This window comes from Bufo bufo, chromosome 2, assembly GCF_905171765.1.
Source record: "Bufo bufo chromosome 2, aBufBuf1.1, whole genome shotgun sequence".
Lineage (NCBI taxonomy): Eukaryota > Metazoa > Chordata > Amphibia > Anura > Bufonidae > Bufo > Bufo bufo.
In genome coordinates this window covers 72,030,483-72,055,739 of record NC_053390.1, presented here as the reverse complement: position 1 = coordinate 72,055,739, position 25,257 = coordinate 72,030,483, and the positions used below count along the sequence as shown (strand labels likewise).

General features: G+C 43.5%; 1 protein-coding gene across 3 annotated transcripts in view; it reads right to left on the bottom strand.

Annotated features, from left to right (window-relative positions):
• Nucleotides 1–25,257, bottom strand: part of UNC13B (unc-13 homolog B) — a 369,265-nt gene that overhangs the window by 218,994 nt on the left and 125,014 nt on the right. For all 3 annotated transcript variants that reach the window (XM_040421204.1, XM_040421203.1, XM_040421202.1), the window contains exons 7-9: nucleotides 22,803–22,876; nucleotides 18,999–19,056; nucleotides 1,051–1,273 (exon numbers count right to left, since the gene is read on the bottom strand). In XM_040421204.1, coding sequence (XP_040277138.1) covers nucleotides 1,051–1,273; nucleotides 18,999–19,056; nucleotides 22,803–22,876 — 355 coding nt within the window. The remainder of the gene's footprint in view (nucleotides 1–1,050; nucleotides 1,274–18,998; nucleotides 19,057–22,802; nucleotides 22,877–25,257) is intronic.

Sequence of the window (25,257 nt, the reverse complement as noted above, 5' to 3'; positions counted from 1 at the left end):
TCATTTTGTTTCTTTTTGCAAAAATCCTAGATGTGTAAAACACATGGGAGCTCCCATCACTAGAGGAAGGCACCATTTCCTTACCCTCCAGCAGTGTCTAGTTCCCCTTTCCCTGCTTGCAACCTTCCTGTAAATGTTCAGGGAAAAACTCAATCCCCCCTCAAAAAAATATATAGTAATTCACTAAATAGTGTACATGGAGGGGGGCAGATGAAAGTGCAGTTTCTTGTCCTTATCTGCTCTTCCTCCGATCTTTGAATAGGAAGCAGTGCAGGAACTCCAGCAGACAAGCAGAGGGATTGGAAAGGTTCTAAAAAACACAGCTTTTAAACCCAAGTGGCTCAGTAGTTTGCATGGTTGCTTGGCATCACTGGGGTCCTGCATGCAAACCCTACCAACATGCAGTATGTAAGTGGTTTGCATTGGGTACTCTAAAAACATACTGGCAGGTTAATTGAAAGGATTTAGATTGTGAGCTCCATTGGAGACAGGTGCTTATGGGAGCGATATACTTGTACAGTGCTGCAGAATTATGTTGGTGCATTATAAGTAACAGGAACTAACCAATTAGAGAAAAAAAAAAAACTTTAAAAAAAAAAATCAACAATTTCCGAACCAAAAGGTTTATAGCTCTTGAAATATTTAAGAATTTCATTCTCATCACATTTTTTGCCCCCATCCTCTAGAAAAGAGTTAAAAAAAAAAAAAAAAAAGGTTCTGTAGTATAAATATGCATCATGTCCTTCATGGTAGAATTAATCAAAAATCACCATTAAGGAATGGAAATGAGACACTGTCACCCTCCACATCTTCTGAAAAACCACTTCAGCCACTTATAGTTTAGTGCAGTACGGGAAAAGGTCAAGATGCAGGAGTCACGTGAACTTCCACACTGAAGTTCTCCTCTGGATTGTAAGTGCTTAGTGCTGGGATGGCTGTTCTTGTGTTAAATAATTTCTTTATTTTTTATAAAATGAACCCAAAAATGTGTATTCAATCACTAATAACAGGAATACAAAATCCTTTAGGTGATACTACATTAGACCTTACCTCAGTGCCCTCCTCTCCCGGAAGTCCAGGTCATAGCTCTGCATAGAGTCAACACAGGACTCCCGAGATCCCCCTTGCTGCTGCAGTCGAGGTTGCACAGGGAACTGGTGTATGGAGGCATTGGGCTGAGAGGTTGTATGGTATGGAGGCGGCATGCTGTTGCTGGTTTCGCTACGGTAGTCGCTGTCCCGGTCGTCAACAGCACTATCATGATCTTCGAAAGCTGAAACAAAGGACAGGTTACAGGCCGCACACAATGATTCCCTGGTCTACTGTAATCGCACGTTATTTATATGTGGGGGAGGGGGATACAAAAATTTCAAAACCATTTGCTGTAATTGCCATGCAGTCATGGAGGAACATAATAAGATGCTATCACCATTGGCTGTACCAAAAAAACAAGACTAAGTCAAAAACATTCCACTCTTGGATTCACCTTCTTCAGGCTTCAAACAAGACAGTAATTGAAGATCATGTTTAAAGTACACTACTAGAAAAGTAAACCAGAATTCACGTGCACTGTGAGGGTCACCCATCACCACATTGTAGACACTATGCTACCACCAAGGCTGGACCTTTAATGGTCAATCAGATCTCTGCATGTGTACTGGACTTTTCTTACAGAATTTTTAGGTAAGGTCATTTAAGTGAGAAGTGAAATCTTCAGACATTAGGAGGACACAGTGTTCTTTTTGGAAAAAAAGATAACAAGATTAAGAATCTTACTTCTGAAATCTGCCCAGATAAACGTGTTCCGGGACTAAGTTTGTGCACCAAAACTACTACCCTTATCAGGATAGCTGGTGCCATCTTTTTCTTGGAGTAAATGTATGATCACTGGAAGTCTGAGCACTAGAATCCCCACTGATCATGAAAATAGGGCTCCTTAAGTGTGAATGGATGTATGACCACCACTCTGCTCACTTCCAAGGGATTGGTGCAGGTCCCAATGGTCAGATCCCCACTTATCATACCTTTATCACCTATCCTGTAAATAATGGGTAAATACTGCTTGTGGGTCAACCACTTTAAGGGGTTATCAAAGGTGGCCATTCACGCTATTCAAGTAAACAGCACAGGTTGTCAGCAGCCATCTCAGTCGTTGGTAAATGCAAGTTTTTGCAAAGAATCAATAACCATAGGGTTACAACCTATAATTTCTTGAGGGAATAATGAAGAGCACTTCTCACTTAGAGACCCAAAAGAATCGTATCCATATTCTGCAAGACATGAGAGATGTGTTTGTCCCGGGAATATAAAAAGCTTCTTCACAAGGTCTGGACCCATCGACTAATCATAATTGACTATATGACTGTGATATGAAAATCACAAGCTCTGACTACTTTCCAAGCTACGAGAATCAATTTCAGGATGTTTCTACAATAGGATCATTTCATAAGACCTTTTGAAGAAGCAATGAATAGAAAAAAGGGTTGTTAATTTTTTTTTTTTATTATTTGGTGGAGTCCACCTGCTGTTACCACATTGAGCGCATCTCTACTTATATAATGGCATGGAAGCAGCTCAAGGTCAGGAGAAGAGATCGTACAAAAGCAGCACATACAGAATTGAAAATAAACTCGGCCACAGTACACACAGAATGCAACATGAATCAAATAATACAAATAATACAAAAAGGTGGCAATCCAGCAGTGAAAGGGATGGCAAAATAACTGCACAGAACAGAAACGTATAAAATGGGCAGAATAAGATCTAGCACACAGACTAGAGTACTGTATGGCTACTTGGAAACTGCTGCATGCTTGGCCCTGTGAACAGTAGGATATTCATGCATATGGGACATTATTACCACAGGACAGTCACAAACCGAGAGGCAAAGACTGATGGAGAGGTTACTAAAAAGTCTGGAATTGGAAAAAGGGAGGGGAAACAAAATAAACATGGCTGGGTTCACAAATGTTTGTGTTTTTTCCTGATTGCCCCACTGATCTTGACTTCGTACTGAACCGTTCTTCATCTGGTATCAGTCAACCAAACGGTTATCCTTATTGACTCCTCCATAGATATTGGCATATCAACACCATAAAGGTCTAAGATGTGGGCGCCACCTCTAGGACATACACCTCAGCGGAGAACAACGGTTGCTTCAACCTTCAGCCCTGACATTCAGGTGGAGAATATATGGAGAGGTGGTTGCATGCATGGTTGTTTCCATATCTCCAGTAGAAGAGAATGGAGAGAGACATCCACATGCCTGCCCACCTCTCTATTCATTCTATTCCCGGATGTGTGGGTGGTGCAATCTCACCATGCAGGTAAGGGGTCCCCATTTTCCACACAGGTGTGTATATGCCATAAATATCCAAGCAGAAATACCCCTTTAATCACACTGCTACTAGAACACTAGGGATGAGGCTGATAAATGTTCCATCGGCCAAAAGGGACCAGATCCTGACTGAGCCACTTACTAAATGTGATACTTACCACCAAATCAACCAAGGAAAAACATTAAATAAAAAATAAAAAAAACAGTGCATTGTGGGATCTCAAGCAAGCTTTTAGGCTGGTGTCACTTAGAAAGGGTATCAAGGTTTCCAGGTGGCCACTCTGGTTCTCTAACTATGACGTGGTAGGACATAAAGGAAGCGGTGGTTGTTGGTGCACTTTCCCCCATTCTCAGCCCTCTGTATTGTCTGGAGTTGAAGATCAGAGACTCAAAAGTGTAGTTGTAGGGAATGCAGTGGCAGCAGTCACATCAAGACTCTGGAGCCTGAAGGGTCCAGAAGCCCCTTCTGTCACCACAGAATACACTATTATAAAATGGCACGTGGCAGCTGGGGGACCCTCTTGCAGATTTTGGACTGAGGCCCAGGAGCTTCATGATTTGCCCAGGGAAACCTGCTGTTAGCAACTAGACGTGACCCATCTGTGAAGCTCAAAGCTGAAATGACCCCATTCTACTAGAGAACTGGGAACTGGGTAAAGCAACTTGCCATAAGTCACCCCACAAGCTCATGTTAGTATTAACCAGATTCATCAAAATGTAAACCTTGGTGAGAACCCGTCCTAAACCACGTGTGAATTAAAACTATGCAAAGATGTTCAAAAGTGGAGCATAGTATAACGTAATAGAGTGTAACCCTGAAAATAACAGAACGAGGCTCTGTGGGATTGATGGGGGCGACACAGTGACCCCGTATGCATGAATATCCACACTGCATATCACTTTATGAAGCATGCCGAGACAGGTCCAGCAAGAAAGGGTTACATACTCTGGCTTTCTCCCCATCCGAAATATTTCCAGCTGCCTGGAAGTTGCGGCAAGGAAGGGGGAAAAAGAGAATTTCAGCATAAATGAGGCAAGAAGAGTATTGTACTGTGATGAGTGGTCAGCGTGGTGGGTGATGACAGGTGGACACGGATACCTGCTAACTTATGGGAAGGCAGAGAGAGAAAAGTATAGCCACAAGCAAATGGACAGCAATGAGGAAGAGAAATATAAAAATGCATCAAGATCAATATAAAGACATCTGGTTACAGGGACATGCTCCGTGTCTAGGCAGCGATGACACCTCAATGAACACGCTTCTGCAGGGACCATTGAGTGTATGGAGAAAACATTCAAGGTGTAGTTGCTGCAGCATTCAAGGGAATCTGTCCCCAGCGACCTCCCTAGCCAGCTGTTTGCATAGACACATACCTGTGGTTCACCTGATCTGAGGCTCCGTTCCAGAGTTGAAAAACTTTTTTAATATGCAACTTAGATCTTTGGTGCAATAAGGGCGTCACCATAGCTCTTGTTGCACCCAAGTCTGTGGACAGCCGAGCCCTTGCTGCTTTGATTGACGGGGCCAGGCGGTGGCAAACCAGTACGAGAGGGGTTAGCCACAGAAAGGAGCGGAGATTTTTAATCAGGTAAACAACTATGTGTCTGTGCAAACTGATCGGGAGCTTGCTGGTGACAGATCCCCTTTAATGTTTATGGCGGCTTTTCATTTCAGTCTTCAAACATTCAACAATCAGTTGTTCAAAAAACTTCATTATGGACTAAAATTTCTGACAAAATCCAATAATGCATATAAGACACACAACAATGGGGTTCTGTAACTTTCACCAAGCATATACAAACCTAACTGTGCAGATGCCTATCCTTGTACACAGGAGGCAGTATTATAGCAGTTATATTCTTGTACATAGAAGGCAGTATTATAGATAGAACGCCAAACTCCTCTTCACAGCTAACGATCCGGTATTTCTTAACCCACAGGCAGCTTCAGATCTTCTATGCCCCAGTTTTGGAAGAAAATTAACATGGCATAGATCCACTAAAGACTTTGCAATATTCTTGTTCATTTGCGCATAAAATCCAACAGCATGCCCGACCTGGGTTTCGCTCTGCTTAATCAGGACGCCCCAGATGAAGAGGAGCGAATCCCTGGTCGGGCATTGTGTTGCAAAAATATTGCAAGTATATTAAGTGCTTTGGTCAAAAGTCTTTAGTGGATCTATGCCATGTTAATTTTCTTCCAAAGGTGGGGCCATATAAGATCTGAAGCTTCCCGTGGGTTAAGAAATACCAGATCGGTACCTGTGAAGAGGAGAGGAAGGACACGGTGTTACTGCATTCCGCGGGATTCTGCGTATTGTCTGTCTGTATCGCAGCCTCTTGACTGTATGGTGGCGCGGATCCAAAACTATTTATTACATACAAAGAGGAGAATTTGGATCGTCTCCATATGTGGATCCTGCAGCAAAATAGAAATCCCCACCCAGGAACAATCAAGTAACTTTTTGGTGAAATCTACACCAGCCCCAAGCTGGTGTAGGAGGCATTTAATTTATGACTAGGCCTCAGCCTGGTAAATGAAATCCCTGCTCCGGCAAATCAGTCCCTATCAAAGCTGGCATATGCCAATCTTGATAAATCAGGGAATTCGTGTTTACCTAGAGTTATAAAAGTAAACTTACATAAATAAACTAACTTTTTCTATGTCAAAGGTGCGCATAGTTTTAAAATCATTGTATTATTGACCATTCGGAGAATGACTGCAGTAGTCATTGCTGGTATAAAATACATGGCGCTGTGTTTACCGATTCAGGAGGCAAACGCTGTTGAGAGATACAGTGCCTTGCAAAAGTATTAACCCCCCTTGACTTTTTTCATATTTTGGTGCATCACAACCTGGAATTAACATGGATTGTTTGAGGATTTGCATCATTTAATTTACAGAACATGTCCACAACTTTGATGTTTATTTTTTTAATTAATTTTTATTGTGAAGCAAACAACAAATAGGACAAAATAACAGAAAAAGTCAATGTGCATAACTATTCACCCCCCTAAAGTCAATACTTTGTAGAGCCGCCTTTTGCGGCAATCACAGCTCCAAGTCGCTTTGGATCAGTCTCTATGAGCAGTCGCCACTTCTTACCACTGGGATTTTTGCCCATTTCTCCTTTCAAAACTGCTCCAGCTCCTTCAGGTTGGATGGTTTGCACTTGTGAACAGCAATCCTTAAGTCTGACCACAGATTTTCTATTGGATTGAGATATGGGCTGTGACTCGGCCATTCCAACACATTTACATGTTTCCCCTTAAACCACCCAAGTGTTGCTTTAGCCGTGTGTTTGGGGTCATTGTCCTGCTGGAAGGTGAACCTCCGTCCTAGCCTCAGATCACGCACAGAGTGGGACAGGTTTTGTTCAAGAATATTCCTTTATTTAGCACCATCCATCTTTCCCTCAACTCTAACCAGTTTCCCAGTCCCCACAGCATGATGCTGCCACCACCATGTCTCACTGTGGGGATGGTGTTCTTTGGGTGATGTGATGTGTTCGGTTTGCTCCAGACATAGCATTTTCTTTGATGGCCGAAAAGTTAAATTTTATTCTCATCAGACCAGAACACCTTCCTCCATACATTTTGGGAGTCTCCCACATGCCTTTTTGCAAACTCACGACGTGCCTTATTGTTTTTAGCTGAAAGTAATGGCTTTCTTCTGGCCACTCTGCCATAAAGCCCAACTCTATGGAGCGTACGGCTTATTGTCGTCCTATGTACAGATACTCCAGTCTCTGCTGTGGAACTCTGCAGCTCCTCCAGGGTTACCTTCGGTCTCTGTGCTGCCTCTCTGATTAATGCCCTCCTTGCCCGGTCCGTGAGTTTTGGTGGGTGACCGTCTCTTGGCAGGTTTGCTGTTGTGCCATGTTCTTTCCATTTGGTTATGACAGATTTGATGGTGCTCCTGGGGATCATCAAAGATGTGGATATTTTTTTATAACCTAACCCTGACTTGTACTTCTCAACAACATTGTCCCTTACTTGTTTGGAGAGTTCCTTGGTCTTCATGGCAGTGTTTGGTTAGTGATCATGTGACACTTAGATTGCACACAGATGGGCATCATTTCACTAATTATGTGACTTCTGAAGGTAATTTGTTGCATCAGAGCTTTTTATGGGCTTCCTAACAAAAGGGGGTGAATACATCCGCACATGCCAATTTTCTGTTTTCTATTTCTAAACAATAGTTTTATTTATATATTTTTTTCATTTCACTTCACCAACTTAGACTATTGTGTTCTGATCCATTACATAAAATTCAGATTAACAAAACATTGAATTTAAGGCTGTAATGTAACAAAATACGAAAAAAGTCAAGTGGGTGAATACTTTTGCAAGGCACTGTATATGTACTCTGATTGCTATCCCTTCCGTGACTCCTCCTAGCAACAAATTAATATCCAGCAGGGGGCACCTGAGAATATGAACTCTATCCTCCATCATTAGGACAAGGAAACAATTGTAGAATATAGATCTGAATAACGGTTGTGGCTAGGCCAACCCTAAAGTAAAACCTAACATCAGCAGTAAGTAAAGCTGGACTGAAACAAAAAATACTTGATACCTATGGGAATAACTTCTTGATCACCATGGAAACTGGAACACCCAGTAAACGAGCACCACAGATATTAATGCTTTCCTGGCGGCCATCAAAAGCGTATATTCATTAGCTTTATATATCGCACAGGGAAATAACCAGTGGCGGATCTGCACCTGGCAGCGCTGCCACCGCCAGACTTCAAAAAGACTTTAGCAGGAAATATTTAAGTGGGGATTCTTATAAAATAAATGTTGAGACAATTAAGTCAGTTCCTATAGCAACTAATGGAAAAGCTGAAAACAAGCACGCTGCCAAGGCAAATTTATAAAGAGATACAGCTTCTTATGGCCCATCCAACACTTAACTTACCCCCTTTTATTAGTGCAGAGTGAGCCCACTGATTGGGGAGACTTGTGAAGACTTGCAGCTTCTTTTCATCTGGAAGGACCCAGCTCGGCAGTACATGATACGGCCAAGTCAAGGGCTTGTCCAGGATTACAAAGACATGGCTGCTTTCTTCCAGGAAAAGCGTCACACAGGTTCAGGGTCGTATCTCATATTGCAGTTCAGCTACTTAGAAGTCCATAGACCTGAACTGCAATGCCACTTATAACCTGTGCACAGGTGTGGCGCTGTTTTCTGGAAGAAACAAGCCATGTTTTTGCAGCCCCTTTAAAGAGAATCATAAAAGGCTTCAATTAAAAACGGGGACTCGCTAACCTTCTCTTCCAACAAAAATAGTTGGTCCACTTTCCGGGGACAGGTTAGCTTTTCAGAAAACAAGGGTGATCTAAATCAGACCACACTAGAAGCTGTACTGGAAAATGGGTGCAGTCTTCATGAATGGAGTGACCAATACAGATGCACAAAGATGGCCGATGCTCCATGTTTAAGATAGAAATCACAACGAGATGCAACGCATGATGCCAATGTATCCAGGCAGTTGTCACTGTACAGCTATAGCTCCGGATATAAATGAAAGGCTAGAACCAATCCAGGGCACATGGTAATTAAAGGAAATCTGACCATTCATGGGATAATCTGCCCCCAATATGGAATGCCACCTAGAATGACCATGCAAATTGCTTTCAGCATGATAAAGCATTCCTATACAGTATATATATATATACAGGGAGTGCAGAATTATTAGGCAAGTTGTATTTTTGAGGATTAATTTTATTATTGAACAACAACCATGTTCTCAATGAACCCAAAAAACTCATTAATATCAAAGCTGAATATTTTTGGAAGTAGTTTTTAGTTTGTTTTTAGTTTTAGCTATTTTAGGGGGATATCTGTGTGTGCAGGTGACTATTACTGTGCATAATTATTAGGCAACTTAACAAAAAACAAATATATACCCATTTCAATTATTTATTTTTACCAGTGAAACCAATATAACATCTCAACATTCACAAATATACATTTCTGACATTCAAAAACAAAACAAAAACAAATCAGTGACCAATATAGCCACCTTTCTTTGCAAGGACACTCAAAAGCCTGCCATCCATGGATTCTGTCAGTGTTTTGATCTGTTCACCATCAACATTGCGTGCAGCAGCAACCACAGCCTCCCAGACACTGTTCAGAGAGGTGTACTGTTTTCCCTCCTTGTAAATCTCACATTTGATGATGGACCACAGGTTCTCAATGGGGTTCAGATCAGGTGAACAAGGAGGCCATGTCATTAGATTTTCTTCTTTTATACCCTTTCTTGCCAGCCACGCTGTGGAGTACTTGGACGCGTGTGATGGAGCATTGTCCTGCATGAAAATCATGTTTTTCTTGAAGGATGCAGACTTCTTCCTGTACCACTGCTTGAAGAAGGTGTCTTCCAGAAACTGGCAGTAGGACTGGGAGTTGAGCTTGACTCCATCCTCAACCCGAAAAGGCCCCACAAGCTCATCTTTGATGATACCAGCCCAAACCAGTACTCCACCTCCACCTTGCTGGCGTCTGAGTCGGACTGGAGCTCTCTGCCCTTTACCAATCCAGCCACGGGCCCATCCATCTGGCCCATCAAGACTCACTCTCATTTCATCAGTCCATAAAACCTTAGAAAAATCAGTCTTGAGATATTTCTTGGCCCAGTCTTGACGTTTCAGCTTGTGTGTCTTGTTCAGTGGTGGTCGTCTTTCAGCCTTTCTTACCTTGGCCATGTCTCTGAGTATTGCACACCTTGTGCTTTTGGGCACTCCAGTGATGTTGCAGCTCTGAAATATGGCCAAACTGGTGGCAAGTGGCATCTTGGCAGCTGCACGCTTGACTTTTCTCAGTTCATGGGCAGTTATTTTGCGCCTTGGTTTTTCCACACGCTTCTTGCGACCCTGTTGACTATTTTGAATGAAACGCTTGATTGTTCGATGATCACGGTTCAGAAGCTTTGCAATTTTAAGAGTGCTGCATCCCTCTGCAAGATATCTCACTATTTTTGACTTTTCTGAGCCTGTCAAGTCCTTCTTTTGACCCATTTTTCCAAAGGAAAGGAAGTTGCCTAATAATTATGCACACCTGATATAGGGTGTTGATGTCATTAGACCACACCCCTTCTCATTACAGAGATGCACATCACCTAATATGCTTAATCGGTAGTAGGCTTTCGAGCCTATACAGCTTGGAGTAAGACAACATGCATAAAGAGGATGATGTGGTCAAAATACTCATTTGCCTAATAATTCTGCACGCAGTGTATAGTGGAGCAGCTCACCGCCAACCAGGGGGCTACCAGATGTGTGTCTAAAACAGCGGTTCAGTGAACCCTACTGCATATGGGGCAACAAAGCAGAAAGATGGTCTTTGCACCTATGCCAACGAAGATGCATCAGTAGCAAAAAGCTTCACTTGCAGCAGTATCGCTGATTGGTGAAGGGTTGTCTTCTCCGATGAATCACGTTTTCCGTTTCATGAACGGATGGACGTTGGCGTGTCAGGTGAGAAACAGAGAACGTACACCCTGCAACCATTGGTGGAAGAACACAAGCTGGTGGGGGCAGCGTTATGGTCTGGGGAATGTTTTTGTGGTATTCTCTGGGACCACTCATCCATGTGGAAGCCACTCAACCGATTTGGGTATGAATCCATCCTTGCAGATCACGTACACCCATACATGCTGATTGTATTCCCTGGGGCAGACGGGATCTTCCAGCAGGACAATGCGACATAGCACACAGCTAGAAATATCTGACATTGGTTGGAAGGGAATGACCAAGATTTTCAAGTACAACCCCTGCCCTCTTATTCCCCAGACTTGAACACAATTGAGCATCTGTGGGACCACCTTGATCGCTGTGTTCGCTTTATGGACCCTTCCCCACGCCCCCTCCAGCAGCTGTGGGTGTACTGCAGTCAGCATGGCTCCAGATACCTGTGACCACCTACCAGGACCTTATGGAGTCACTCTGAGCACATCTAGCTGCTGTCCGTGTGTACGTTTTGCTCCATACAGTACATCTCAAAAAAGATGGCCACTAGATGGGCTAACATTTATTAGGAGGCCTGCACTTCACCATACTTCATATTAAGATTGACCCCTAAAACATCAGCCTTAACAGGGAATGTGTCATCAGAAAATGACCTATTGTTTAAATCAGAATTTTATGCCATATAAATCATTTTTTTTAAAGAACTTTTGGTGATGCCACTTATAATTATCTACAGTACATCAGCACCTATAATTAAATCCTGCAGGTTTCGCACTGGCCATTACACCTAATAACAGGTACCACTTCTTCCACCAGATCACTTTTCAGCAGTCATCTCATTATCTTCACAGACAGGAATACTAAGACATTTATGAGGTCATTTATGAAACAGAAATACGCCTACATTAGGTCCTTTGTGCTGCAATCTGCGACTTCTCCACCATCACGCCAGATCTAAAGAAGTGAGCGGAGAAGGCGATAGGCCAGTAGGCCGTCTCATTTACCATTTTCTACGCCTGTTTTAGGTGTAGAAAATGGTCTAAATGTAAGACAACTAGGTATCTGTCTTACATTTAGAAGCAGCAGAGGATCTGTCGAAGTTATGTAGAGGCCGGCGTCTCTTCATAACTTTGGTGCGTCCACCGCCAGGTAAAGGGCTTATTAAGACCGGCGTCTAAAACGCTGGTGTTAATAAATGTGCCCCTTTATATACAAATAACAGCGGATCAACCATTCCCAAAAAGGGATATCACAGCTCATCTACTCCTCTGCACAGGTCACAGAGCAGGCCTAGAAAGCTCTTCCATAGAGGTCAATGAGTCCCCTTCTGTCCATTGTAGTGTCTATGGCTGCTGAAAAGCATATCTCTAAATGCTGTTAAGAACAGCTCAGACAAAATGGCCCCATAATAATGTACAGGAAATAGAATTAAAAAAAATTAAAAATCTAAAACCAATCTAAAACATTAGAAAAAAAGGATTCGCCCCTGACGAAGCGTGAAAGCGAAACCCGGGTCGGGCTATGAAATGACTTTTTTCTACTATGTCTGACATGCTGCACACAAGTTTGAGTATAATAAATGTTCTTTTTTATGTGAAGCGGAGAAGTCAGTACTTCTCTATCAGTGCGACCTTTTTGGTTTCCCATAGGCGGTGTTGGAGGAGGGAAGCCTATTGGAGATTGAGCGTCTTCTATGTCCATATCTGCTGTGATATAAAGAAGGTGTCCGGTAATCTTGTAATAGCGCGGTCCTACCCAAAACGCATTATGTGAAATATTGTTTTTTTATAATACTGGTTATTTTATTTCTAGTAGGAGGATTTGTAATTAAGCTTGTTTAATCATGTTCACTGATTTTATTTCACTAAATATGTATTCACATCGATCATTTGGTTTATTTTAGTGTATGTTGGTTAATTTTGTAATAATAATGAATAATCCTGTATTGGATTGTCTCTGATATATATACTGAGCACTTTGCTTGAGAAAGGCTCTATCGTCGAGCTGAAACGTTGCTGGACCACATGGGAGAATAAAACATTATTATTTTATATTTTAGGTAATTGCTTATTCCCATTGGGCTTTGCACCTGTTGCTATTGCTGGTTTTGTTGGTGCTGCCTGTTTTTCCATATATACTGTATATATATATATATATATTTTTTTTTTTACTTACAATGCTTTGGATATGGTGGTCCCAGAGTGGCCGGATTATCTGAATTATACTGTATAATAAAAGGTTCTGCAACTTTCTAACTTTTTAATATATTTGTTGTCTAATCATCTCGTGGGCTGGGGTTTGATTAGAAAAGGAGGGCAGAAAAATGATTGATTTTCATTTTTTAATAAAATGGGATCACTGATAAGTAGTTCTAGGTCTGTGACCACAGATTTTTAATTTTCTACAGTTAAGTAAAATTTGCGTATTTTTGGGGGCGTAACCTGATGTTTAGCAGATTTGTCATTTCTGTGGTGCCAGGACATGGCTGCTACAAAAGCAAAGGTGACATTATTATAAACTACAAGCAACCAGTCCACCAGTGAGGTGGAGGGGAAGAAGATTGCTCTTCATGACCTCACTTCCCATTCACTGGTAAAGACTAATGCCTATACTTGTGCTTTACACTGCAGCACTGCTTGTTCAGACTTTTCCATGTTCAGGCTTTTCCATGAAGCGCCCAAGCTCAGGAGAAAGGTGGACATGGCCATTATAAACTACAAGCAACTAAACCACCAAGGTGAAAACAAAAAAAGAATAGATTAGGCGATTGCTGCACAAAGACTGAGGGGAGGAGCCTCTATAAAGGGGAGGGGCCTGAAAATCTACTTTAATGTGTTTCTCCAATTTTTTATAACTTAACTCCTATTCCCAACCATGCCAATAGCCAAACTGGGACAGAGACTGAAAATAGGCGTCTCAAAAGCGGATCCCTTCAGAAGAAATCAAGGATCTGCTCCCATGATTTTCCATCTATCCAGGCATCACATAGAAATCCCAGCCGGCATATATCCACGATGTCTAACAGGACCACGCTTGCTGCTTCTGACACATTACCGAGGCGATGTATGTCAAGCAGAAAATAAATGGCCCATATGTGAAATGCTCCAGGATTATGCCAATTCTATTATTAAAGCATATGCAAAAAAAATTAATGTAAACATTTTTTTTTTTTTATTCTACTTTTTTCTCTTTCATTTGCATCTGCTCCCTCGTCATGTCAAAGCCATCTAAAAAAAAATAAATAAAAAAAAAAATTGTACGTGTCACCTCGTTCTATCGTAATTAACCCCTTCCTATCATCCGCTTCCTGGGCTGGATCAGAACGTGTAATAAATAGCCTTGCACTAGTTCATTTTCTCCATGACAACAGGATGCCGGCCCTGGTAATAATATGGTGTTGTCACCCGACGAAGCTGCCATCTGCCTCCTCAATTATAAAGATCTCTCTCCTAATTACAAAGTGGCGGAGAACAGGGTTCTCTCGCGTGTCACAAAATACATTGGTTGGAAGCCCTCGTCCTTTCTTTCCCCCCCCAGAGAGCAGTGAGCGGCCCATCCCCGGGGCTCGTCAGATTTCTGCTTTAATCAGCCGATTAAACAGCCGCAGCCCCTGTCAGGTCACGGAAATCAAAAGAGGTCTTATAGGAACGCATTAAATGGAGAATTAGTGGAGTCAGCAGAGTCTTCCCTTCTCGGAAAGTAACATTACATGATTTTAGGATTTGTCTGATGAGCGGCTCGAACGTGTGATTCACCTCGAGTATCTGCTGGAGACGTGGGAGTATGGCGACGTCACAGATTATATATAGATTCAGAGGGAAGGGTCCGATAATTTGTGGTCAAGGTAAAGAAAAAATAATATGTTGTATCGACTCAATGATTCTATCACAGAAGTGCGCCCTCTACAGGCTTCCATAGGCTATGACAGCATCCATATATATATAGGGGCTGCAGATCTAACCCCAAATCAATATCCTGATCAGGGTTGCCAACCGTCGAGAAATGTATGGACAGTCCGTAAAAATAGGCAACTTTTTTTCTTGTGTCAGTGATTTTTTGGAGACTGGTGGTTCTTGAGTATATTATTTTGGTAATCATCATCATTTCACAGCTCACAGTAACTACTAGTAATGAGTTATCAGTATATTGAGATATCGACATGAAGGACTTAGAATCTTTATCATTCATTATGGTTTTCCAATTTGTCCGTAAAAATATTGGGTGTCCATGATTTTGAGCTACGTTGTTAAAAAAAAAATAAAAAAAATTACGGTTGGCAACCCTGAGCCCAATTGAGCGATTACTGGCGCCACTGAAATCCCCAATAAGTTGTTACTCTCAGGACTGCTCATGCTAATAAAGCGGAAGGGACAATTTCCGAAATTTTATTCGATTCTCTTTCTACATGATAGGCATGTACATCGTATTTCATTTGAACCCTGCGTATGGCAGTGAATGGGAGCATTCGTGCTTACACGCATTGGAGAATTCAGACATGTCGGATTTGACGTGCAGATAAGCCGTATCCAATGCACGTGAACAGGTCTCCACAACCCTGCTTACATGCTGCAAGAAAAATCCAGCTAGATTTTTGCCACAGTAACCGGAAATAAAAAAATAAAAATTAGCCGTAGAAAAAGAAAGCATGTTATTTATTTTGCCGTATTCGCATGGAAACGCCGAGGATTAGCTCTATTCAATGACAGGGGGGCTAAGCCTCGTGCTCTGCTGCAACCCAACAGTACAACCTCCGTGCCAACACCAGAGGATCAGCCTCGGATTTCCGCAGCTGAAATAAACGTCGACATTTATGCCGACGCGTGAACATACCCCAAGGCTTCCTTGACAGTTATTTTGGATGGTGTTACTTTGGCTTATTTTTATTCATATATTTGAAGTGGTTTTTTTTTTCTAGTTATGTATCAGAAGAGAAAATGCTTTAAAAAATAAATAAATGCTGAGAGCTAGTTGTGCCACAGACCTTAAAGAGGACCTGTCACCCCTCCTAACATGCCTGTTGTAATAGCTACATGCATTTCCCATGTAATAACATTTCTGGAGCATCTATTCTTATGTCTCTATGTTGTGTCATTCCTTTATTATTTCTGCTAGAAGTTATGTATGAATTGCTAGCAGTCTGCAGTAAGGGTACAGAGGGGAGGTAACCAGTTGGGGGTGTGTACCTGCACAGACTGAAAATAGCAGTAATGATTGGATAGAGTGAGTCTGTGCAGGTACACGCCCCCAACTGGTTACCTCCCCTCTGTACCCTTACTGCAGACTGCTAGCAATTCATTCATAACTTCAAATAGAAATAATAAAGGAATGGTATAACATAGAGACATAAGAATAGATGCTCCAGAATTGTTATTACATGGAAAATGCATGTAGCTATTAAAACAGACATGTCAGGAGGGGTGAAAGGTTCTTAAAACAGACATGTCAGGAGCGGTGAAAGGTTCTTAAAACAGACATGTCAGGAGCGGTGAAAGGTTCTCTTTAAAAAAAAAACAGCCATAAAAATGCACTGTTATTAGAACGTCTTCTATTTCCATATGGACTTAATAAAGCGGCCCCAGCAAAGTGCAGGAGAAACATTGCATCTGAGGCCCCACTAACAGTACGTCAACACGAGATGGATGCGCTGTGGACTGGTCATTTTGCATTTGCATGCAGTGAATATTCAATATTACAGTACCATAAAAGTGGCTGAGATTTTAGCAAATCTTATCCACACGCTGCTGATAAAATCGGCCTGCGGAGCAAATTTTAAATGATGTCAATCTATGCTGCAGATTTCACCCTTGGAGATGCATAGGGCGAAATCCATGGAAAACATGCAGCAAATGATGTCCCCTGTGGACGTACCCTGAGGATTTCTAGTCCAGCCAAACAGAGCAGCTAGTCACAAGTGGCCAAGTCATGCCCACCTGCGACAGCTAATGGCCACACGATTTTACCACAAAAACATGCTGTCACTGGTTGTCGTGGCTTCGTTAAAGGGGTTTTCCAAGACTTTTTGACTGATGACCTAACTTCTGGATCAGTATCTGATAGGTGGGGGTCCGACGCACCCAGGACCCCCTCCGATCAGCTGTTTGAGAAGGCACTCGCCTTCTCACAGCATTTCTAGGCCAGTGACCTCACGTACATCAGTCACATGGCCTAATACCAAGCACAACCGCTATATAATGTACGGGGCTGAGCTTGGTAAGCTGAGAGAAGGCTGCGGCACTTACAGGAGCATCAGTGCCTTCTCAAACAGCTGATCGGCGGGGGTCCTGGCTGTTGGACCCCCACTGATCACCTATCCAGATGATAGGTACTGGCCTGTGTAAACAGGGAGTGCAGCCGACACACAAAGGAACTGTACGGGGACAGACTGCATACATAGTAACAGACCCTCAGAACGTTTCCATCCACTGAGAGATTAAAAATGGTGCAGATTTCAAACACAAAGTCTACTAGAAACCCACAGATCTGCAATTCTGAATGAAATGGTTAATAGTCGGCAGCTTGGTCCCATCATCTGGCGTCTTCCCCGACACAGAAGTCATTTTTGCTCCTTTTAAAGAACTTATTCAATTATGCAGAATAAACGGAGACAGTTGAGCGGAGGGGGCCAGCCATTGCCCCCGGAGCCGGCCTCTTATTAATTGGTGAAATAAATATAATTGAAAAATTTTATTCAAAGCGGGATTTTTATTCTGCGGCACACAAAACCTACAGGATCGTGTGCGGCGTGTAATACGGGCGGCAGAGCTTACCCGCCGCTTGTTTATCACTGCAGACGCCAAGGTAATATCTGCAGGGGAAGGGGGGGACGTTTTTCCATTTTTATTTTCTATCTTTTGCTGAGAAGGTTTACAGTTTATGTGGATTTGTACAGAGGAACAAGGAAGGCTTCAGATCCTGAGCTATTCATGAAATTATGGAATAAAAGGAAAAATAAAATAAAAAAATCACAAGACTTTAACCTCTACAGTGCTGATGGCTGCCATGGCGGAGGAGGGGTAAACTGTCTGATACTTTAGGCTAACCTGGCCGTTACAAACCACGTCAGTAAATCCGGCCATACATCATGGATAGCTGTTTGCAATGAAGTCGTTTGGCTGACAGATTCCTCGAGATCCCACAACCTCACCCAATAAACACGCATGCTCAGCTTGGTCAAGCATGCATGTGTTCTGGGGGGGGGAGTGGCGTAAGTTGCTGACAGTCTTAAGGGTGCATTCACACGACCGTATTTTTGGCTCCGCATCCGTTCCGCAATTTTGCGGAACGGGTGCGGACCCATTCATTTCAATGGGGCCGAAAAAGATGCATCCGTAGATCCGTTCCGCAGCCCCGCAAAAAAGATAGAGCATGTCCTATTCTTGTCTGCAATTGCGGACAAGAATAGGCATTTCTACATTCACACGGCCGGTATCAGTGTTTTGCGGATCCGCAATTTGCGGACCGCAAAACACATACGGTCGTGTGAATGTAGCCTAACCCTGAAAACAAAAGGCTCAGGTATAATGAACCCAACAGTTCGACCCATCTTACCCTTGAAATCTGCCATCAGGGGCAAAAGTAGAAAACCCCATTCATGTTATTCAGCCAGACATATTTGGCCAATATTAATCTGATTTATATGGCCAGCTTAAAGGGGTTGCTCCAGCTGGATATTCATGATATATCAACAGGATATGCATTAAATGTCCGATTGGTGCAGGACCCACCTCAGGGGACCACGCCCTGAACGGAGTGCAAGCTGTGCATGGGTAGCTTTTTCCAATCAACGCTAAGAAACTTAGTGGTGAATGGAGGGGCGGCCTCATATGCGTCACGTGTTCTCCATTCACATTGGGATGCCTTTCATGGCCCACACCAATCAGACATTTATGGCGTAGCCTATCGATATGCCATAAATGTCCAGATGGGAATACCCCTTTAAGGCCGATGTGCGGCAGAAACTACATGATATTGCACAACCAAAATTGCATAAAACCACGTATGCAATTTTTTGCAGTTTTATTCACATGCGCTAGCAGTTTCATACAGACACGGGCAGGTAGTTGTACACATCTGTGATCAAGACCCCCCTAATATTCTAATATGGGGGGGGACACAAGCATTTATCAACCATATGCATTCATTACACTGGAAGAGAAGTTACAGAAGAAGCGTAAAAACTTACAGCACTGAGAGACGGCCATGGGCAGCGGTTTATTCTGCACATCTTCTGTGTAGGAATACTAGAAAAGAGACATATGAACGCCGTATAATATCTGTTATAATACATGCATGTAATACAGTTATATAGACATATATAAGGAAAGAAATGAATGAATCCCCTCCCATCTACCTTCTGTCAAATACAGAGGGGGGAGGGGGGGGACTTTCCACTCTTCTAGCCAGGGGTGCATGGTGGGTTTGTTACCACCACAGCAGGACAATGCATGGAAATATTGGGGGGCGATTCTGGAAAAATATCACATTGGGCCGTGAACATATAACTGAACAGGAGCTATGGTCCATACCAGTATTAGACTAGGGCGGCATGGCGGCTATGACCATGCGACATTAAAGGGCATCTGTCAGCAGATTTGTACCTATGACACTGGCTGACCTGTTACATGTGCACTTGGCAGCTGAAGACATCCGTGTTGGTCCCATGTTCATATGTGTCTGCATTGCTGAGAAACATGAAGTTGTAATATATGCAAATGAGCCTCTAAGGGCAACAGGGGCGTTTCTGTTGCACCTAGAGGGTCTGCTATCTCTGCAACTGCCGCACCCTCTGTACTTTGATTGACAGGGCCAGGCAGTGGAAATGTGATCACTTCTGGTCCTGACTTCTCCAGGAGTAGAGAGGGTGCAGTAGTTGCACAGATGGCGGAGCCTCGAGGTGCAACAGAAACGCCCCCGTTGCTCCTAGAGGCTCATTTGCATATATTACAACTTCATTTTCTCAGCAATGCCGACATTTATGAACATGGGATCAACACAGATGTCTTCAGCTGCTAAGTGCACATGTAACAGGTCAGCCAGTGTCATAGGGACAAAGCTGCTGACAGATGCCTTTTAAGATACTTACATCGAATTGCTAAAATCGCACCCGATAGTCGACGCGTTGCATTAACTTGCAAATCACGACGGCCACATTCAGTTGACATTTAATGGAGCGACATTGTGATCTTAGCCTAACGTTTGATTTTGGAAGGCCCCTTCAGACCAAACACCTTGGACAGATGCCAACTACATTACTTCCACACTAGGCGCCACTGTTGTCCACATGCTGTGTGCTGGGCTAAGCTGCAATACCAGGAACAGCCTAAAAACCAGGAGTGGTGCTGTTCCTGAATAATAAATATGCATACGTCTGTTTGAGTCGTCGGTTTCTAGCAAATTGCACTGATGAACTTACAGACCCATGAACCCCCACCCGCCATTACCCTTTGTGGGGAATAGGACAGAAGAGGGAGTGTTTTCTGGGTAAAAACCGCACGTTTGCTGTGACGTGCCCTGTAATTGTGCTGTATACAGGAGGTATCCAACATGTGTGGTGTCACATAGGCGCCCAGCAAGCGGCTGCCTTCGCAGCGAGAGGCGAGTTACTGTTATTTGCTGTGTGTGATGAGCGCTGCTGCGAGCTGTGGGAGGATAATTGCCGGGTAAGAAGAAAAGACAAATTCTGCTTTACTTGGAAGATTTTAGGTTTTGAAAGCTCTCAAGTCACAACAATAAGGAGACCTGTCAGCTCACGTGACCCCGCTCTAATGCAAAATAAAGGGCAGGGGTAAGTGGCAACACCGTTTACTCCCTTCTACAAAGTAGTATTCAAGATGGCGGAGGGGTACAGTGACATCGTTATAGCTTGATCTATAAACCTAACTCTTAAAGGGGTACTCCGATTAGAACAGTTTATCCTCTATGCACTGGACAGTGATCATCACCAAATCACAAGAACTGGGACCCCCGCAGCAGGTTGACCATGCGAACGACCACCCCACTCATCTCTATAGGACTGCCAGACAGGGCCGCGTACAGCGCTCAGTTATCACAGGTAGTCCCATGGACTTTGAATGGAGGGAAAGTATGCACACTTGACCATTGCTCCATTCAAACGGGAAACGCAGAGCCTCCATTCTCATGGTCACAGAGGATCCCTACCGATCTAGAAGTTAAAGAGGACCTTTCACCGATTCTTACCCTATGAACTAACTATACAGATATGTAGAGCGGCGCCCGGGGATCTCACTGCACTTACTATTATCCCCGGGCGCCGCTTCGTTCTCCTGCTATGTCCTCCGGTATCTCCGCTCACTAAGTTATAGTAGGCGGAGATACCAGTCCCTAAGTTATGGTAGGCGGAGTCTGCCCTAGCGCTGGCCAATCGCAGCGCAGAGCTCACAGCCTGGGAGGTTATTTTCTCCCAGGCTGTGAGCTCTGCAATGCGATTGGCCAGCGCTAGGGCAGACTCCGCCTACCATAACTTAGGGAACGGAGATACCGGAGGACATAGCAGGAGAACGGAGCGGCGCCCGGGGATAATAGTAAGTGCAGGGAGATCCCCGGGCTCCGCTCCACATGTATGTATACTTAGTTCATAGGGTAAGAATCGGTGAAAGGTCCTCTTTAACCCCCTATCCTAACCGCAGTACCCCTTTAGCCTTCAACAGCTCTCCTTTCTGTCTGTAAATTGAGACATTACTCATCTACATTCCCTTTAAACCTCGTTCTCCTCACACCACTGCCGGGCTCTATACATGAATCAGAGGCCTCTCTTGCATTACTTGTGCCAGCAGGGTACAATCGGGATGGGTTCTTAGCGTAAATAATGTCTCCCATTACTAACAGGAAGCAGAGTTTTTGGAAGAATTAGAAGCACATCCGATCGCGACATCAGAGGGAGAACCCCCAGCAAGTCGGACAGTTACGTGATAACGGATAGGAGCGCGGAATCGGCGGGGAGACAGAAAGGGCAAGTAGAGGTTAGCTGGAAGAGCCAATTTAAGACTACAATTCCCAAAATGCTAATCATCAGAACCTGTTCCTTACAGGCACTCAGGGGCAGACTGGCCTTAGACCCTACAGGGAATTTTCCCTGTGGGACGATTCCTGTAGGGCCACCCGAGCCCTCCTCAGTACCACTGGCCGGGTACATACTATTAGGGGAACTAGAGAGGTCATTATAAGGGCTCATGCACACAAACGTATTTTCTTTCCGTGTCCATGAGCCCTAAGAGGAAGTCCAGGCAGCATGCTGAAGGTAGGGCTGGCTTGGTACTCTGGCCCACATTTCATCTCCTAAGTCCCCTGGTACATATTTGGAGGAGGAGGACAGAACGTGGAAGCTATTGATGGCCACCACAGAGGGACAGCTTCTGGGGAGGTATTTTGTGTTGCACTGTGGGATGATATTCTATGTTGCACTATGGTATAACGGACCCTGCCCACATGTATTGGCCCCATCTACTTGTGTTGTTTCACCTTCTGTCATTTTGGACCCACCTGCAACTTGGGGGCAACTTTTAGGTTTATTTCCAGGGCCACTTTAAGTTCCCAGTCCACCCCAGCAGACACTGAACAAACTGGGAAAACCTGCAGAATTGTGAATGCAGCTCTAGAGTATAATACAAGTAGTGACTAAGGATTAATACTGGATAAGTGACTCAACTTATTGGTAGATTTTTTTGCGCATGTGCAGAATGGCGGACATAAGCTTCAAGACAGAAGACCTCTTTAAGAAAACTACTGAAAACAGGATAAGTGAAGGACACATTCTTATATTTAAGTCAATGACATGTAAGCTTTGCATCCCTCTCATTACTGTAAGATCCGGCCAGGCTGCAGTACACGACGCGATGCCCTGCGGATACTGGAAGCAGATGATTCCATGGATACAGAGATCTGGATGACTGGCAGACGCAGCACGTTCAGCTTCTGACCTTGGCTTCTTCTCCTCCTACACAGAACGAGGAACTAAAAATACACCCACCTCTCCGGCCTCTCCCAAGGTGTTAATCTCCTCCAGCTTCGTGGTCCAATATTTCGCCTCCTCTTCAGGGATATCTAAAGAAGGACACAGAAAATCGGTCATTGGGATATCTGGGGGAAAGCTAGAGCAAAGGCAAATCCTCCTCAATGATAAGTGATTCAGATGTCTTCAGCGGAAGACGCCTGGATAATGGAGAGGTCAATAAGGCTAAAGGACTTCATGCACATAAGTACAGATCACAAATCATCAGAACCACGCAGAAAACCCAACCGCACGCAGTACTCCAGGGGAACCTACCTGATTTCAGAAGTGGTTGGTGCCAAGAGTCCAAATACAATAGTAGGCTTTCGGTAGGACCGCCCGACAATCTACTGTGCATGGGGCGCTCCCTGTTCAACATCTGACCCTTTTGTTCTATGCGAATAAAGCTTAACGTGTACCAATCATTTCGTGAAAATCTTTGATGCATCATAGAGACACATGACAAGTTTTGATCAATGGGGGTTGGGTGCTGCAACCCTCATCGATAATGAAAATAAAGGGAACGCAAAGAGCCGCGCACAAACTTCAGCTTTCAATGAGCCTGTACCCAACTTTGTCTGCGCTCCAAGGAGAACAAAGCAGAAACCGTGAAAAACTAAGGGACACATCTGAGCGATTCTGCGATTTCATTTTGGTGATCAGAGAAGACATCAGCATTCAGCACCCACTAATGAAGTGAATGGGGCTGTGTGAAAATCGCATTGAATCCGCAAGCAAGTGCGGATGCGATGTGTTTTTAACGGATGGGTGCTAAGAGATGTTGTTTGTAAACATTCCGTTTTTTATCATGCACGTGCAAAACGCATTAAGGGTCCATTCACACGTCTGTCCGCAAAACACGGACATCGGCAATGTGAGTTCCGCAATTTGCGGACCGCACATTGCCGGCACTAATAGAACATGCCCTATTCTTGTCCGCAATTGCGGACAAGAATAGGGCATGTTCTATTTTTTTAGGGAATGGAAATGCGGACCTGGAAGTGCAGGTCCGCATTTCCGGATCCGGGCCGCAATAGAAATGAATGGGTCCGCAATTCCGTTCCGCAAAATGCGGAACAGAATTGTGGACGTGTGAAAATCGCATTGCACCCATGTGATAAAAACTAAACAACTGAGCACAAAAGAAAACTGAATGGACTTGCTTGCGAAATCGCACAGTTTTCACTGAAGCATCCACAACGCATCCGGACCTAATCCGGACACGCTCGTCTGCGAGGGGCCTTAGACTCAACTGCGATCACTTCTAAGCCCGTGATTGTGGAATCACTTCTGATCTTTCCCCGAATGACACAACGTTATGCCAAAATAGCAGCAGAATAAAAACCACATCACAGCAAGCCAATCTGCACACACCCGACATACCCCTATGGATAAAACTTCAGGCTGCAGAGCGCCACCTGTAGGGAGAAGAGCGATAAGATATGCCACGCAGCGGCCAAGGATAACATAATGAAGGGGTTTCCAGCAAGAAGTTACTGGGTGGAGACAGTGGTCTCCAGAAGAACAAGATGCTGGTCTGGGCCCTCACTGGAAGGACATGCAAATCCCATAAGACCCAAGTGTCCAGAATACTGCTGACCTGATACACAACAACTACAGTAACCATACATTACCTGGTAAAAAAGAAAGTTATATAGATACATTTTTTTTTTTTTTGCTCCTAATGGAGAAAATGTCTGTGAAAAAGAAAAATAGATGCGTCTGTGAGAACCAGAAGTTGGAGGAGGTCGTATAGATTATTGGGAGTATATTTACGACCATTTAAAAGTGCAGTGTATGTACTAGTGAATGTGTGGACATGAGTACTCTGGCTTATAGTCATACCACTCACAATCTTTAGAATTTACGGACAAATTTGTTTTCCAAGTTGTCCATAAAAATATGTCCACGATTCAATATTTCCTGAAAACAGAAATGAATAAAGATGGCGTCCCTGCACTGCCTCAGGAAAGAACAAAGATTTCATATCCTGCTTTCCACTGACTGTGAACGGTCTGATGCCAAGTGTCAGCCCCAATCTCAGCTGAAAACAATTACTACATCAGCGCTAACTACTCAAGGTAACATCCACAAAAGACACGTATTGGCATGGAAAACCCGCTGCAGATTTTACTCCAAACCTGCAGCAAAATCCACGGAAATAACTTGAGTTACATTTGGATGTGCAGTGGATTTTTTTTTTTTTAAACAATCTTATCAATTTATGGTAGAGGTTTTACACATGTATTTCTATCCGCCACATGTTGCTGCACCCTTATATACAAGTATACAGATACTAGAATACTGCTCCCATGTACAAGAATATAACTACTATAATACTGCTCCTATGTACAAGAATATAACTATTATAATACTGCTCCTATGTACAAGAATATAACTACTATAATACTGCCTCCTATGTACAAGAATATAA